Source organism: Muscardinus avellanarius (genome assembly GCF_963383645.1).
Source record: "Muscardinus avellanarius genome assembly, chromosome: 4".
In the NCBI taxonomy this organism is placed as follows: domain Eukaryota; kingdom Metazoa; phylum Chordata; class Mammalia; order Rodentia; family Gliridae; genus Muscardinus; species Muscardinus avellanarius.
The window spans coordinates 105,211,034-105,228,875 of record NC_137789.1 but is presented as its reverse complement, the minus strand read 5'-3'; the positions used below and the strand labels follow the sequence as shown (position 1 = coordinate 105,228,875).

The 17,842-nt window shown below is 42.4% G+C and overlaps 1 protein-coding gene across 1 annotated transcript in view; it reads left to right on the top strand.

Annotated features, from left to right (window-relative positions):
* Positions 1-8,571: 8,571 nt before the first annotated feature.
* Positions 8,572-17,842, top strand: part of FRMPD2 (FERM and PDZ domain containing 2) — a gene marked incomplete at both ends in the record, with an annotated part of 129,152 nt that continues 119,881 nt past the window's right edge. Inside the window, one exon of the mRNA XM_080695364.1 lies at positions 8,572-8,596. Coding sequence (XP_080551490.1) covers positions 8,572-8,596 — 25 coding nt within the window. The remainder of the gene's footprint in view (positions 8,597-17,842) is intronic.

The window sequence follows — 17,842 nt, the reverse complement described above, 5'->3', positions numbered from 1 at the left end:
TGTACAAAGCACTGAGCCAGCCTTAGGTCTTTGTCCCCACCTTGTTCTGGTCACTCTTTCTCCTCACCGGCCTTCCTGCTTCTCTGTCCCTCTGTATAGCCCACATCTCTTGGGCCCAGCTGTGGCTTGCCATTTCCGATCAAGCCAATTGCTATCACAGTCCTCCTCTTGCTCAGTCCAGTTTGGCTCTGCTTGAAGTCTGAGCTTTGTCAGACTCATTAGCAGATGCCATGGAGTGTAGTGTCCTTGGAAAGATTGGGGATGTCTGACATGGGGCTATCCAGACTTCCCCAGTGGCCCCAGCATATGTGAAGTCCTTTTGCCTGTCCTTTTCTGTTTCCTCCCACCTCAGAGGAAGGAACACTTCCACCTCCTCATTGCCGTCTTCTTGCAGTGGTTCTTCTAAAAGAAGCAATGCATGTCTTGAAATATATTTGGGAGTTCAAATCCTAACTCTACCATCTTTTATCACTTTGGATCAATTATTTGACTTCCCTGAGCCTCAGTTTCCCAGCCTGTAGAGTGGGAACCATATTCCCCGCTTCCCAGTGTGCATGTGTATGGAATCATACACTACAGGCTTCAGCTCATAATAGGTCCTCATTAAAACAAGTGATTCTGCTGGGCATGGTGGCACACGCTTGTAATCCCCGTGCTTGGGAGGCTGAGACAGGAGTGTACAGGTTCAAAGCCAGCCTCAGCTACTTAGTGAGGCTTTCAGCAACTTAGCGAGACCCTGTTTCCAAATAAAATATAAAAAAAGGTCTGGGAGTATAGCCTGGAGGTAGAAAGCCTCCGGGTTTCACACCCAGTACCACCAAAAAAAAAAAAAAAAAAAAAAACCAAGTGATTCCTGGAGCTGTTCCTTCTAAGTGACTAAGTGACTTGTCAACAACCTTTCTCTTACTCTTTTGAATCTGCAAAATGTCTGACACTTCTGGAAATTGTCTGTGCCAATTCCCATTGGGAAGGACCATGCTAATTCAGTCAACTTGGGTGATCTTGACCAAGATCAGTTAACTTCTCTGAGCTCTAATCTCTTTGAAAAAATAGGAAGAAGGCCACCAGGTGATATGACATTTATTAATGTATCACTTTAAATCTCACTATGATGTATAATTATGATGCACCAATAAAAGTATTTAAAAAACAGGGAGAAGGCATTGGCCTCATAGGGCTGCTACAGGAGACAGTTGGGAATAGGCTGAGGAAAGAGTATCTCCGAGTTATTGCAGCTGTGTAGAAGAGGTCCTGATTCTCTTTAGAATTATAAAACCTCATTACCTTAGACATAATTAGTATATAATTAATGATAATTTAAACATGTCGTCTATAAAAATCACAAAATAATGGCTTGTGATGGTTAATTTCTTTTTTTTTCTTCAGTACTAGGGATTGAACCCAGGGGCATTCTACCTCTGAGCTACATCCCCAGCCCTACTTTTTTATTATTTATTTTGTAACAGGGTCTCACTAAGTTGTGGAGGGCCTCACTAAGTAGCTGAGGCCAACCACAAACCTACAATCCTCCTGTTTTAGCTTCCCAAGTGCTGGGTTACGAATGAGTGCCACCACACCCAGCTGTGATGGTTAAGTTTTTGTTTTCAATCTGACAGGGTCATGGGATTCCCAGGTATTTGGTTACTTCCCATACAGGCAGACATTTAATTTGGATATGTGTCTACCTCTGCTACCAACACCACTGTCCATGGGCCCATGGAACACCTCATTCACCATCATGGGTCCCACACAACTTTGCTTTGGATCAAAAAGCTCAGTTCATAGCCAGGTGCGATGTAACACACCTACAGTCCCAGTACTTGTGAGGATGGGACAGGAGGATTGCAGGTTCGAGGCCAACCTTGGTAACGTAATAAGACCCTCAGCATCTTAACCAATTCCTATTTAAAAATAAAATATAAATAAGGTTGAGGGTTGTACCCCAGAGGTAGAATGTCTCTGGGCTCAAACCTTATTACAAAAACAAAAAAAAAACCAAACATACAAAGAAAACAGCTGATTATGGTGACACACACTTGTAATCCCAGCATTCGGGAGGCTGAGATGGAAGGACTGCGGTTCATGGACTGCCTCAGCTACTTAGTGAGGCCCTCTGCAACTTAGTGAGACCCTGTTTCAAAATAAAGAATAAAAAATAGGACTAGGCATGTAGCTTGGAGGTAGAATGCCCCTGGGTTCCATCCCCAGTACCGCCAAAACAACAACAACAACAACAAAAAACCCCTCACTTCACAGCAACAAAGACACTTCACAGCAACAAAGAAGCGTGTCACTGAGCCTATGCACAGGGAATTCACCAGTCTTTCCATGAAGACCATTTTGAAGCTGCTGATTGGGTAGAGAGTGAGTGGAATGACTTTTTGAAGACTCAATTGTACACCAGCTAGGTGGCAATACTTTGCTGGGCTGGGACATGGTTCTCCAGACACTCTGAATCTGCATCCAACATAATTCTTTCATATCCACGACTCTTGGATCCAGAAAGCCCAGAATGGAAATGAGAGTGACACTCACTATTACTCCTAGTGATCTGCTACTCATGTTTTTACTGCCTCGTCCCACAACTTTATGCTATTCTGGTCTAGAGTTCTAGGTTGAGAGAAGAATGCACCCACCAGGAGACACAATGATCAACTGAACTGTAGGTTTAGGCTGGCAGCTGGCCATTTTGGGCTCCTCATGCTTCTGATAAAAGCAGGGAAAGAAGGGCTGTTGGCTTGACTGGTTGATCCTGACCACCAAGGTAAAATGGAACTGTGTTTTACTTTTCCTCCTAGGTATGGAAGAGTAAGTCCGGAATACTAAAGATTCCAAGGATATTTCTTAGCATTACAAAACCCTATGATTCAAGTCCATAGACAAGTATAACAACTCAATTCAGGCAGGAATGCTAGTGGCCCAGACTTTTCAGCAGTGGAAATTTGGGTCACTCTACCAGTGAATAAATGCAATCACCAGAGGAACCTGCTTAAGGAAAAGAGAATACAGAATAGGTAGTGGAAGCAGGTGGTTATTATGACCAACGATCACCAGATAACCAATAACACATTATTTTGTTATGAATATCTGTGTGTGTGTGTGTGTGTGTGTGTGTGTGTGTGTATGTGTGTGTGTAAAATATAGTAAACTCTGTATATTTGCAGATTATGGATCCATGAATTCAATCAATCACTGATCCAAAATACTTGGAAAGAAATTTGAGTCTATATTGAACATGTAAAGACTTTTCTTTTTTATTCCCAAAACAGTGTAGTAAAACAACTATTTATGTAGTATTTACATTGTATTAGATGATAGGAATAACCTAGAGATAATTTAAAGTATATGGGAGGATCTTTTTAGGTTAGGTATAAATACTATTTTATTTTATTTATTTATTTTTTGCGGTATGGGGATGGAACCCAGGGGCATTCTACCTCCGAGCTATACCACGAGCCCTATTTTTTATTCTTTATTTCGAAACAGGGTTTCACTGAGTTACAAAGTGCCTCATTATGTAGCTGAGGCTGTCCAAGAACCACGATCCTCTTGTTTCAGCCTCCCAAATGCTGGGATTACAAATGTGCTCCACCACACCCGGCAGTACTATGCTATTTTACAGAAGAGACTTGAACATCTATGGATTTTGGTATCTGTGGGGCTCTAAAACAACTATACAAAATACAGTATAAATAATACAACCATATTAATATGTACTATTTATATTAAATACAACTATAAAAAATACAGTTACCCAGTACCAAAAGATGACTGTATTTTTATTTTCTTTCTTCTCTTATTCTCTTATCATATAACATATATACTGACTATATCATAGTGTTTAAGTATCATTAATTTTTCATACTATTTAAGTTTGTTATATAACTTAATGAAGAATTAACATCATTCAAAGATTTTTGCTTTCTCTTCTAAAGAAATAATTAGTACATTTTTGGTTGCACACAAGTTAGTTATATCATATTAGGTAGGATTATGTCCTTGTTATTGTCTTTGTTTGAACATTAAGTATGGCTTAAAGACCTATGTATGAGTACCAATTTTATTTGTCAACTTGACTGGGTCATGGGTGCCCAAATATTTTGTTAAGCATTGTTCTGAGTGTGTCTGTGAGGGTGTTCCTCAATGAACTCTGTGTGTGTGTGTGTGTGTGTGTGTGAGTGTGTGTTACTGGAGATTGAACCCTGGGGCATTCTATCTCCAAGTTATGCCCCTAGTCATTTTTATATTTTTGTTTAGAAACAGGGTATCAATAGGTTGCTGAGAATTCACTAAGTTGCTGAGACTAGATTCCAACCTGTGATCCCCCTGTCTTAGCCTCCCAAGTACAGGGATTACAGCTGTGTGCCATCATGCCCCACTGAAATTAACATTTACATTGGCAAACTGAGTAAAGCAGATGTTTTTCCCCTAATATGGGTGATCAATTTTCAATCCATTGAGGTCCCCAATACAACAAAAAGCTAAAAGGTAGAGGAAGGAAGAATTCACTCTCTCTCTCTCAGGCCAGCTGTGGAGTTGGTCTTGTCCTGCCCTTGGGCTGGACTTACACCATTGGCTTTCCTGGTTATCAGGCTTTTGGCCCCAGACTGGAACTATGTCATCTGCTCTCTTGAATTTCTACCTTGCAAATGGCAGATTGTAGGACATCTCACCTTTTAACCCTCTACACCAATTATTTATACCATATACCTATCTATATCTATCTACATATATATGTCTTCATATAGTAATTGTAGATATGTATGTATGTGTGTATAGTACTATATATATTGTGCAAGCATGTGTGTATATATAAAATCTTCAATTGGTTCTCTTTCCCTAGAAAACCATGACAATTCAAGGACATCAGTGGCAATTAGTTTTAATATTGAGTTCCACTCGATTATATACCCTACTTTTAAGAACCTTATATAACTATAAGTAAGTGCAATTCTTGAAAGTGAAGCAGTGAATTTTTTAAAAATATGTCAACTCAAGACAGGAGGATCGTAGTTTGCAGACAGCCTCAGCTACTTAGTGAGGCTCTTTGTAACTCAGTGAGACCCTGTTTCAAAATAAAGAATAAAAAGATAGGGCTGGGGGTGTAGCTTGGAGGTAGAATGCTCCTGGGTTTCATCGCCAGTGCTGAAAAAAAAAAGTCAATTCAAATTTTTAATATTAAATTAGGATTTTTTTCTTGCTTTAATTTGACTTATGAAGTGTTAGCAGAGCTAACTGTAGAAGATTGCTGATCGCTGCTAATATATATAATATATATGTACTGGGGTTCCTGGAAACCCTTCTACCTCCGGACTACACTCCCAGACCTACTTTTATACTTTTTTATTTGGAAACAGGGTGTCTTAAGCCAGCGCAGCTGGCTTTGAACCTGCACAATCCTCCTGTCTCTGCCTCCCAAGCGCTGGGATTACAAGCGTGGGCCACCATGCCTGGTGTGGCTGCTAATATTTTTAACAAAAATGATGAATGAGCCAGGCATGGTGGCGAATGGAGACCAGAGGACCGCAGTTCACCGACAGCCTCAGCTACTTAGTGAGGCCCTTTGCAACTCAGTGAGACCCTGTTTTAAAAATAAAACAATTAAAATATAGAGCTGGGAGTGTAGCTAGGTGGTACAATGCCCTGGGTTCCATCCCCAGTACTGGAAAAAAAAAAAAAAAGAAAAGAAAAGAAAAGAAAAGGAAAGGAAAGGAAAGGAAAGGAAAGAAAGAAAGAAAGAAAGAAAGAAAGAAAGAAAGAAAGAAAGACAATAGTGGAGATGGCTGAGTGTGGTGGTGCACACTTGTAATCCCAGTACTTGGGAGGCTAAGACAGGAGGATCCAGGTTTGTGGCTAGCCTCAGCTACTTAGTGAGGTCCTCTGCAACTTAGTGAGACCCTGTTTTAAAATAAAGAATAATAACAAAATGGGGCTAGAGATGTAGCTCACTGGTAGAATGCCCCTAGGTTCAATCCCTAGTACCCCCCCCCCACACACACACACGAAGATGGTGACTTTAAAGCAAACCAACATTTACCTGGGTGGCAGGTGATTTAGGTGCTGCTCTTCATTCTTCCATGAACCATCCACTTTCTCCCTCTAGGACTTGGGCACTTGCTAAAAATGCAGATGCCCCTGGATATGCCTCAGAGAGTAAGGGGCAGGTCCAAGGCAGTGCATGGGAATGTTATTTGTTTATTTATTTATTTATTTATTTATTTATTTATTGCGGGTCTGGGGATGGAACCCAGGGGCATTCTACCTCAGAGCTACACCCCCTGTCCTATTCCTATTTTTTATTCTTTATTTTGAAACAGGGTCTCACTGAGTTGCGGAGGGCCTCACTAAGTAGCTGAGGCTGTCCGCGAACCGCGATCCTCTGGTCTTGGCCTCCAGAATGCTGGGATTACAAGCGTGCGCCACCACGCCCGGCTGGGAATATAAATTTTATAAAGTTCCAGACTGAATCTGATCAGTGTGGGAATTTAGGAGAAATAGACAAGACAGTTGCAGATATTGTAAAATGCTTTGCAAATTAGTAGGGGATGTCAATAAAGGTAGCTGTAAGCAGGAAAAAGATAAATTTTGTAAAATGTTAAATGATATTCTTCAACTTTTAAAAAGAAGCAATATTAGCCAGGCGTGGTGGCGCACGCTTGTAATCCCCACACTTGGGAGGTGGAGACAGGAGGATCACGCAGGTTCGAAGCCAGCCACGCTGGCTTAAGAGACCCTGTTTCCAAATAGAAATATAAAAAAATAGGTCTGGAAGTGTAGCCCGAAGTAGAAGGGTTTCCAGGAACCCCAGTACCACCAAAAAAACAAAAACAAAAACAAAAACAAAAAACAAAAACCAATATTACACAAAGTATAAGTGTAAAAACATCCCAAAAGGGAATAATTTATCTCTCCTTAAAGCATCTCTTTAAGGAATCTCTTGGGATTTCTTCCAGGTAAAGAATATGTGTATATAGACTTGTTTTTATATGTATCTATTTTCAATGAAAGAAATCACATTGGGCTCTACCATACCTTTTGTTTTTAGAAACATTTTCTTGGCATTTGCTGAATGTCATCAGACAGATCCACCTCCTTTCTTTGCACAGCTATGTAGTTGGTTCCCACTGTGTGAGAATCACAATCGCTCTATAAAACCACTATCGATGGGCACTTTTTACTTTTTTGCTATTGTAAAAATATACTGCAATTTTTTTAGGATATATATATATATATATATATATATATATATATATATATGTGTGTGTGTCTGTGTGTGTGTGTATGTGTGTTTATTGCAGTAAGCATCCTCCTTCTTCAGATGCTTGGGTGAACTTTTGCAAAACTATCCGTGAGGTTACCTCCTGACAGTTGGTCTTGCAAATGATGTGTACTTTTATAAGTTCAGTGAATATACCACATTCCTTGTATAGAAGCTGCACTAATCTGTATTGTCATTATTGGCACACGAGAATGTGCTCATTTATCACGCCCTCATCAGCATTGGGTTTCATCAAAATTTTTGTTTCATTTATTTGGACATGCAAAAATTCCCATTCCTCTAAAACATACTTCTATTTTGACACTGTTGTTTATTTAAGGGGCTCAAAAGATCTGTTCCTTTGCCACTCCCTCTTCAGAGCTATGACCTGTGTTTTACAGCTCCTCGTTTCTACTGCTCCTTTCTGAGCTCAAGTATCAGAGTGTGAGGGTTCCTCTCTCTAATTTCTCCAGCCCCCTCTCTTCTGCTCCCATAGGCAGCTCCGTATCAAGTGCCTCACTATAAGCATGTCTGTGTCTCTGTCCTCTCAGGTGCAGGTGCAAAGTCTGATGTCTTTAAAGGGCCTGCAGGGCTGGTGAGCTCAGGAAACCAAGCTGGGCTCTGAGGTTGGCCCCCTATTCCTTGCAGGGATTTTTTAAAAGTTACACTCTTGTTGGTGCATTGTAATTATATATTATTGTGAGATTTAAAGTGATAAAATATATGCGCACACAGCTCTTGATGTGTTCCTTCATGATCCCACCCCCTTCCACCCTCCCGTTTTGCACATGTTAGTGAGATTGGTAGTAATACTTCATATAGAGACTGTTTCCTTCATCAGTTCTTCTTTTTCCCAGTAGAATAGTGGAAGAGGACTGGGGGAGGGAGACAGGAAGGGGATCTTTCTTTTATTGGACGAGGAGATAAAGTGGAATCAACGTAAAAGCCCTGCTGAGCTGCCCTCCCAGGGCCTTCTGTGGCACCTAATCCAGTTGATCTCTTTCAGGCCGTCTCATGGGTCACCAGCTTTGAGGACGCAGCCTGCTGGGTGGCTGTGCCTGTGAACTGTTCAGGGAACAGGGCCTGGGGCAGGAGAGCAGCCGCAGCAGAGCAGCCATAGCAGCAGCAGCAGCAGGAAAGTGAAGGGGCCTGTTGACTCACTCTCTGGGCCCCAGTGCTTAGTGACAGCAGTAAACACAGGCAGCAGCAACGCAACAGGCACTGCTCAGCAGCCAGACCTGCAAGAGACCTGTGCTCTTCGTTGGAAAGTTGTCCCATGGTGAAGGTGGAGACCCGGCCACGGAGACTTTGGGATGCAGCCTTTGACAAAGGACACAGGTACTCCTTGGCCTTGTTCTCTTTTTCTCCTGGGACCCTGCGTTTAGGAAAATGCAAGCTCCTTACTGACTCTGGATGTAGGGAATTAGGATCCTCAGCTTGGCTGGCCCTGCATTAGTGACCGTTTGTGGTATTATTTGGGGTGTTATTTGCTCCAGGCCACGGCTGGCTCCAGATACAGAATGGATTGGAAGATAAAACATGGACTACAGAGTGAGACTAACCCTTCTTTGAGTCACTGCTTTGCTCTTCAGCACCTGTACAAATTGAAACAGGATTTTAACTTTTCTGAGATTCAGTTTCCTCCCCTGTAAAACGGGGACAGTTACGGCCACATTACTGAACTGTCAAAGATACATGGGGTGACATATTTAAAGAAAGTTCTTAGCAAGTGTTTGTAGCATTGTAGTTCAAAAAATGATGGGCTGTCATTATTCTTCAGAAATGAGCATTGTGGTTATTGTTTAAAGAATATTAGTAGTATAGCTGGGCATGGTGAGGTTCCCCTGTATATCTATTGGGAGGCTGAGACAAGAGAATAGCTGGTTTGAGGCCAACCTCATCAACTTAATATATCTATTTTAAAATAAAAAGTATCAGATCTGGGGGTGTATCTTGGAGATAGAGTGCCCTTGGGTTGAAATTACAGTGCAAAAAAAAAAAAAAAAAAAGAAGAAGGAAGGAAAAACAAAAAAAAAAAAAATGAATTTCAATCATGTATGGTAAAGAGTCTCAGGCCACATCTAAATCTGACTTCCAAAAAAACAATTTGTGCTACTGGGGACTGAACCCAAGGTTGTTCTACCTCTGAGCTATACTCCAAGCCTTAAAAAAATTTTTTTTTGGAAATAGGGTACCACTAGGTTCCTGGGAGTATTGCTAAATTCTGAGGCTGATCTTAAACCTGTTATCTTCCAATCTTAGCCTCCCAAGTACTGGGATTACAAATGTGCACCACTATGCCCTAGTCTAAAAAAATTTTTGAAAGAAAAAAATCAATAATTTACTTGGTTTTAAATGGATGCTTTAAGGAAAACAAAAACTCAGTTGAGGTTTTCAACAGTTTAAACAACTTTGCTTTCAAGCAGCAAATTCAGAGTAAAGGCTGTGATTTACTATGGTTGAATCCAACTAACTAATCCTTTCATTAATTTAACCTGTGCTTAGCAGCTATGGCCTAGGTGCTGAGCCAAGTTTCATACTGGAGGCACCTCTCTCTGCACTGAGGACCTTTCAGGTCAGAGAGCCAGAGAAGTGGACAAGCATGACCACATGCAGGGATCACAAGTTGGCGTGGAGGTGGCTCCAGCTCCTGGGGGAGGCACAGCTTGAGTATAGTTTGAATGTTAAATAGGAACTACCAGGCGGTAGTGGAGGCATTGGATAAGGCAGAGCAAAGCATGTGCAAAGGCCTAAGGGCATGAGTAAGCATTCTGAGAATAGCAGGAACTTTGGCCTTTGTGTAAATGTTGGTGTCTGAAAAGAAATCATGCTGCAAAGGTAAGCAGGGGGGAACAAGGAAGGTCTTCTATGGATTGGGTTTCACTCAGAAGGTTCTGGAGAGCCATCAATAGTTTTAATGAGATGTGTCATGATCACTTCTAAATATTAGGAAGATTCTTCCAGTAGCAGTATACCTGTGGGATTGGAGGGAGAGAAGCCTGGAGTGATGATGGATGGCCTAACCCAAAAGCATGAATGAGATACGGAGGAGGGGAGGTCTCCAAGCAGGTGCTACCAATGCTGTGACAATGCACAAATTTATAAATATATAAGTCATCATAAACGCTATTGGTCTGAAGGATATAGATCAAACAATTTACAATTAGGAAAATAAAAAATCCTCCTTATTGCAAGTTCTAGATTGCATTTGTTGGTTTTTGTTGCAGTTGACCCAGGGTAGTTCCAACATGAATGTTGATGGGTGTTCTTGTTTACATTGGTGAGGCAGAAGAAAGGGAAACCGGGAAGGTGAATGCCTTCATTTCACTCTCTGACCAATGGCTTGAGTGATTTCTTTACTGATCCAGATGATAGTTTTTGAACTTGGAACAATATTTCTCCTAGTTTTTTTTTTTTTTTACTATTCACAAAGGAACAGCCATAGACATGACATGCTTTTAGGTTTAATCTGTACTAACATTTTCTCTATTACATTCTTGGTTTAGACCATCAAAACCCAACAATGCAATCCATGATTTGTAGCTTTTGCCAATTTCTGTGGTGTAAATGCTGTTGCCACAGCTAATGACAAGGCCCGATGTCATAGCACTGAACACAAAGTGGGAGATGCCATCATGCCAATGCATTCGATTTGGATAAGTTCAAGAGCATAGACACAATGGTAAAATGTAGCAAAGCAATCTAGAAATGGTGAGGTATGAGCATTTTATAATATAACTTAATTATTTGAAAGTTTCTACAATTTAATTTTTTGTACTGGCTGCATTTAACAATAAGCTTGCAAAAGTCCTGAAAATGCAATAAATGGCTCCCATGGTTCATAGAAGCCTTCTTCAGCACATCACAAGACCCAAGGAGGACTTATTTACTTATTTATTTATTTATTTATTTATTTATTTATTTATTTATTATTGTAGTACTGGAGTTTAGAGCCAGGGGCATTCTACCACTGAGCTATAACCCCAGCCCTATTTAATTTTGAAACAAGGTCTCAATAAGTTGCTGAGGCTGGCCATGAACCTGCAATCCTCCCGTCAGCTTCCCAAATATTGAGATTACAAGTATGTGGTACCACCCCTGATGCAATTTGCCTGTGTGTGTGTGTGTGTGTGTGTGTGTGTGTGTGTGTGTGTACTACTGGTGATTGAACCCAGGAACATTCTATTTCTGAGGTATACGCACAGCTTTTTAAATTTTTTTTTGTTTTGAAATAGGATCTTGCTAGGTTGCTGAGGCTGTCTTCAAGATTGCTATCCTCCTGTCTTAGTCTTCTGAGTATTGGACTTACAGGCATGCCACCATGCTCAGCTCTAAGGGGGTTTAAAAGAGAATGTATAGCGATGAGGAAACAATTCATGAGGATGAAAGAGGTGGTCACAAAAAGAAATTTGGGATACTTGCTCTCTCCAGGGACACAGATATTACTCGCAAAAATACTGGCCTCTTTGAGAAGAACACTCTTGGAAGCATGGGATTGAAAGAAGAACAGAGAGGGCTGAGGGCTGTTTGCATTCTTGAAAGACAGCTACTGGCCTTCTTCAGATGCCTACAGACATGGGGCTCACTCCCTTGCCAGTGAATCCACATTACTTAAAGGTAGTAAGTAATGCATTCCCACCATCTGGACCTCCAGGTCCTGCACATGGGTGCTCAGTAAATGTTACCTGCATGGACTGAAGTGTGCAGTCCTGTGGCATTTGTTTCTGCCTAAGCTATTCTGCATCAATTCTTTCATACTTAAGGTAATGTTTATTTTGCCCTCCTCTAAGAATGAAGGTAATGCAACTTGCTACAAAGTGTGTTTTAATCCTAAAGCAATATGATCAAAGTGGTGCAGACCTCCTTGGAGGGGACCTTCAGGATGTCCCTCACCTGTGGGGCTTCCCCATCCGTCATGCTTATTTATTACACCTGAAGTCATGAAGGCAGGGGTGGGTCTGTTCAGCGGGTCCTGATGATCCAGCTACCCAACCTGTACAGGAGTGTGAGTGAAACCACCCTGTGGACCATTTTTTCCTTCCAGTTCTCTGGTTTCTGGCCCTAGTCGGTCACTCTTTCACTACTTCACTTTTAGCCCCTTCTGCTGGTCTGTTCTGTTCAAGGTTCCTGGTTTTCAGTGCCACACGAGCCCTTTTGATCTGGGAAAGCTTGTCCTGGCATCTGATGCTTCTGACTTCAGTTTTTCCTCTGATAGGACTTCCACTAAATTCTAGAGAATAGTTTCTCCAGTTCCCAGGACTACTGACCATCCCTACTTAGGGATCTCTTTGGTTACTTAGTAGTACTATCTCCAGATTCTAGTTGGCTGGTGTCACCTGGTTTTTACTAGATTTAAATAGCCAAAGGACCCAGGGCAGTGCCACTTCAGACTTGAAATATGCAAATGACTCAGAAGGTGGTTAAAATGCAGATTCTGATTTGGGAGGCTCAGGAGGCCCTGAGTCTGCATTTCTACCAAGCGCCCAGGCTGCTTCTCTGAAGGATCACATCCTGAGTTTGCAAAGATGGGTCTACAGCTCTGTTTCAGTCAGCATTTTCATTGCTGCAATCCAAACACCTAACACACAAAACTTAGGAAGTAAGGTTTATTTGCTCGTGGTTCTGGAGATTTCAGTCCATGTGAGGCCAGTTTCCAAACAGGAGCCAGAGCTGCAGGTCCTTAGGGCATAATGGTGGGAGCAGTGAGAGGGGGGCCTTAAGTCAACTCATGGCAGCAGAGGAGAGAGAAGAGCTGTAGTAGCCCACCTGGGAAAACCCTGTCAGTGACCACGCTCCCAGGGACACCTCCCCAGCAACCAAGCCCTGCCTACGACATGGTTGCTTGTCTACTACACGAGGCCTGGGGGACACTCTAAATCCAACCCATAACAAGCATATATCAATGCCACCTGCAGCCCTCATTGGGGAGACCATTTCTGCCCTAATTTTGCAGATTTGTACCTACCCTGACTTCTGCCCTCACCATACACTTAGTGTTAATGTGTTAGCACCACGAGTAGCTAACATTTATTGAGAAACTACCATGTGCCAGACACTTGCCAAAGGTGAGTCAGGGTCAGCCCTGTTCTGACCCCAGCTTATCTTCTCAGTCACTGGGCTTTACTATTCTCATCAACCTTTGTGAATTTAAAAGCCCTAAGGTGCTTGGTCCAGATTTTTAGCTAGTTTTCTCTAAGAGCTCTCCTCCCCAGACCATGTGGCTAACTCCTGTTCCTCAGACTTGGTCTTTGTTTTGCTTTTTGTCGCTGGGAGCTGTGTTATGAATTGTCCCCTCCCTCTTCTTTCCTCGCCTCAGCCATAGACCTCTTTGTTCCTGTATATCCTGGAGCTGAAACTGTGGTTATCAGCCCAGGATTGTTGGAAAGAGTGTAGGTGGTGAAGGAAAGAGAGTAGGTGGTGATGAAAAGCAGGAAGGAGGTGTGGGAGGGTGGAAAGGACGGGCTCCTGGTGGGTCAGTGCCAGTTCAGTGGCATGATTTCAAGACTAAGCTGTTAGAACTCCCTCTTCCACAGATGAACGGGGTGTAAAACAAGTGTCTGCTAGGTAGAAAATGTGTTGGGGACTTTTTAAAATGCCACCTAAGAATTGCATTTTTTTCCCTGTCTCAGCATCATTTCTGCATGTGCTTGCTGGTATGCCCAGTGGCTCAGGTGATAGGGAAGAAAGGGATCCAGGTGGAGTGTCCCCCCTAAGCCTGCATGAGAAGGGTGTGGCACATCTGGAGCACAGGGAGAGGCCATGGAGGCTGAGGACTGGCTGGAGATCCCTCTGAAGGGGTGGGCCAAAGAGCCCTTCACCCTTGTTCAGGAACATAGATCTGAACTGGTCCTGTGGAGAACAGAGCCACTACGAGTTTGAACATGAAGGAGCAGCAAGATCAATTTGTGTCCTAAGAAGAGGACTCCGCAGGATGGAGACTGAACAGGCAGCATCAAGACTGGGTTGGCAGAAACCATTTGGGGTGGTCTCTGGTGGTCACTCAGGGGAGAGTGGGCAGTGGCAGGGTGGGAGGTGCTGGAGAGAAGTGGATGGATTTTAGAGGTGGTTTTAGAGTGTATGGGTTTTGGAGGCGGATGAGGAGTGGAGGGACAGGAAGGAAACAAGAGTGATGCCCGAGTGACAGTTCAGAGGTGGTTGTCTTATTCTGTTCATACTACTATAACTTAGTGTTGGAGACTGGATAATCTTTTTTAAAAAAACCCCAAACTTTGCTTCTTATAATTCTGGAGGCTAAGAAGTCTAAGATCAAGACACAGATAAATTGGATGTTTGGTGATGGTTGAAGCAGAGATTGAATGCTGTGTCCTTTGAAGTGGACCAATGTTTAGTACCCATATGGTGGAAGGTAAAGAGCAAAAAGGCAAAAATGAATAAACTTGCTCTGTCAAGCCATTTTAATTTATTTTTGTGTTTTTTTGTGGTCCTGGGGATTGAATGGGGGGGATTCTACTACTGAGGTACACTCCCAGACCTTTTTAAATTTTTTAATTTTTAGATTCTCACTAAGTTGCTGAGGCTGGTCTCGAGCCTGTGATCCTCCTGTCTCAGCCTCCCAAGTACTGGAATTACAGGCATGCAGCACCACGCCCCACCCCAGCCCTTTTAAAGGGCACCTAATCCCACTCCTACTATAAGTCCTCATGTCTCAGTTACCAAAGGCTACACCTCCCAACACTGTTTACACTGTTTCCTGGGGATTCAATCCCAACATGAATTTTGGAGAGGACAGAAACTTTCAGAACCAGAGCCATGGTACCATCACTTATTTGGATAGGAAAGGTTGGAGGAGGAGAGGTTGGAGGGCAGGTGAGTTTACTCTTGAGCCCTCCAGCGGGGCTGTTTAATGGGCAGCTGGGGATACCAGAGACAGGTGTAAACTTGGGACAGAGCCAAGGAGGTGATGGGCTGATAGTTGGTAACTTAAGAGCATGTGGGGTGACTCAGGATGAGATTCCAGGGCAGAGAGACCCTGAGGACCTCTGACATCAGAGGCACTTCCTTGATTGCTATGACAGATGGTGTCATTGAACATAACTTTCAGTGTGCTTCTTGGTCAGTTACCTTCTAAGTATACATTTTTGGAAGAGGAAACCTTGATGGGGAAAGATGGATGTCCCTTGGCTCCTGATATGCATTGCCAAATTGCTCCAAAAATTGTCCACCCCAAATTGGTTACAGTTGCTATGTCTCTGGTCACCACAGCCTCACAGTAACCTCACCAACAGTGCTTATCATTGAAACCAATTTAATGGATAAAGAATGTGCCTCATAGCCGGGTGCACACCTGCAATTTCAGTACTTGAGAGGCTGAAATCACAGGTTTGAGGCCAGCCTCAGTGACTTAGTGAGATCCTCACCAACTTAGTGAGACCCCAATTTCAAAATAAAAAATAAAAAGGGCTGGGGGAATATCTTGGAGGTAGAGTGCCCCTGGATTCAATCCTCAGTATAAAAAAAAAAAAAGAAAAGTAAGAAACCTCATGAAGCTGGGCGTGGTGGTGCACGCTTGTAGTCCCCGAGCTTGGGAGGCTGAGACAGGAGGATCACACAGGTTCAGAGTCAGCCTCAGCTACTTAGTGAGGTTCTCAGCAACTTAGTGAGACCCTGTTTCCAAATAAAATATAAATATATATATATAATAGGTCTGGAAATATAACCCAGAGGTAGAATGCCTCTGGGTTCTACCCCCAGTACCACCAAAATAATAAAAAAGAAGCCTTATGATTAATGATTATTTCTATTTGCATCTCTTCTGTTTCACATGGGGTCTACAGTTTTTCATGTTATTTAATAATAAATCATAATTTTTATGACTTTTCCTCAATTTCAATTTCTCACTTATCTACTAGTGTTGGAATTCACTGGGCTCATTCTCTCTCTCTCTCTCTCTCTCTCTCTCTCTCTCTCTCTCTCTCTCTCTCTCTCTCTGTTTAGACAGAAATAATCTCTTTGAACCTGACCTTCATTTCTTCTCTCTGCTGGCTGGATTGACTGTATCGCACTTTGTAGATATCTCAGTGGGAAGCAGCTTCCCAGCTCAAGAAGAAGGGGGGCATTGAGTTAGTGCATCCTGGGAGAGGTGCTGGACACCAAAACTCTCTCCCCAAGACCATGTAGCATGGAATGCTGGGAAGTGCCTTCATTTCTCTCCCCCTCAGCTCTTCTTACATTCCCTGACTTAATGTGAGGTCTCTTGGATCAGTTGAATATGATATCCACAGTTAAGATGGCTTCTCACTGACATTATATTTTGGTGAAGATTTTTATTTTGCATTATGATTATAGAAGATAGTGGGATTCATTGTTACATATTTGTCAGTGCTCTGCTATTTTCAATGATCCACTCTAGATGGATAGATTTGGCTGCATGAACTGCTCTGACCCTAGAGGAATATATTTAAACAAAGTATTTATTCCCTGGAGTTTGTGACAGAGTGAGACCACTAAAGGGAAACCCACTAAAGGCTCTGCCTGCCTGATCCCTCTAAACCAGAGATTTATCCCTCAGCTGTTGCTGCAGAAGAGGGGATTATGTTCTCTGTGAAGGGGGGAACTCCCAGGCCTGTGTGGCTACTGGATTCTGCAGGAACCTGTGTTTCAGTATCCAGTGGTCCTGTTGCTGACCACCCTTATACCTGGCACCTCCTGCAACATTCATGTGCCCCAACCCTTGTGTACATGCTGCTTCCTGTAGCACTGAGGAACATTCCCCAGGAGATACAGAATTGGCATTGCTGAGACTTGGGGGATGCATGTTCTCAATATTAATAGATTACTCTAAAAAATATGAACTAGTCCAGCTTGCATATTAGTAGGGGTTATTAGAGGATACTTTTTACGTGGTGGTTCTGTTTGCTTTCTTATCTCACCATATCAGTTATATTTCTTCTCAAAAATATTTCTAATGGTTGCCTTAAAGTTTGCAGTGCATGTTTATGATTAATCTAAGGGCACTTTCAAATAACACATGTGCTGTGAGCTACTTACTACAGCATAATTTCAATTTATCTCATTTTTATAATTGTCTGGCATTCATTTTACGTCTTTTTTTTTTTTTTTACGGGTCTGGGGATGGAACCCAGGGGCATTCGATCTCTAAACTACACCCCCTGCCCAATTTTTTATTCTTTATTTTGAAACAGGGTCTCACTGAGTTGCAGAGGGCCTCACTAAGTAGGCTGAGGCTGTCCACAAACTGCGATCCTCTGGTCTCAGCCTCTCGAATGCGTGCGCCACCACGCCCGGCTTCATTTTACTTCTTAACACTAAGTTAGATGTCCTGTATTTGTCATTTGATCAAATAGTTATCACTTAGATCAATCAAGAATAAAAGGCTCAAGATTTGGCCTATATCATTTTTCTTTTCTCTAATTTTTTTGGGGGGGTCCTGGGATTGAATTTAGGGGCACTCTACCTCTGAGCTATGTTGCCAGGCCTTTTTATTTTTTATTTTGAAACACGGTTTCATTAAGTTGATGAGAGCCTCACTAAGTTGCTGAGGCTGGCCTTGAACGTGCAATCTTTCTGTCTCAGCCTCCCAAGTACTGAGATTACAGGCATGTA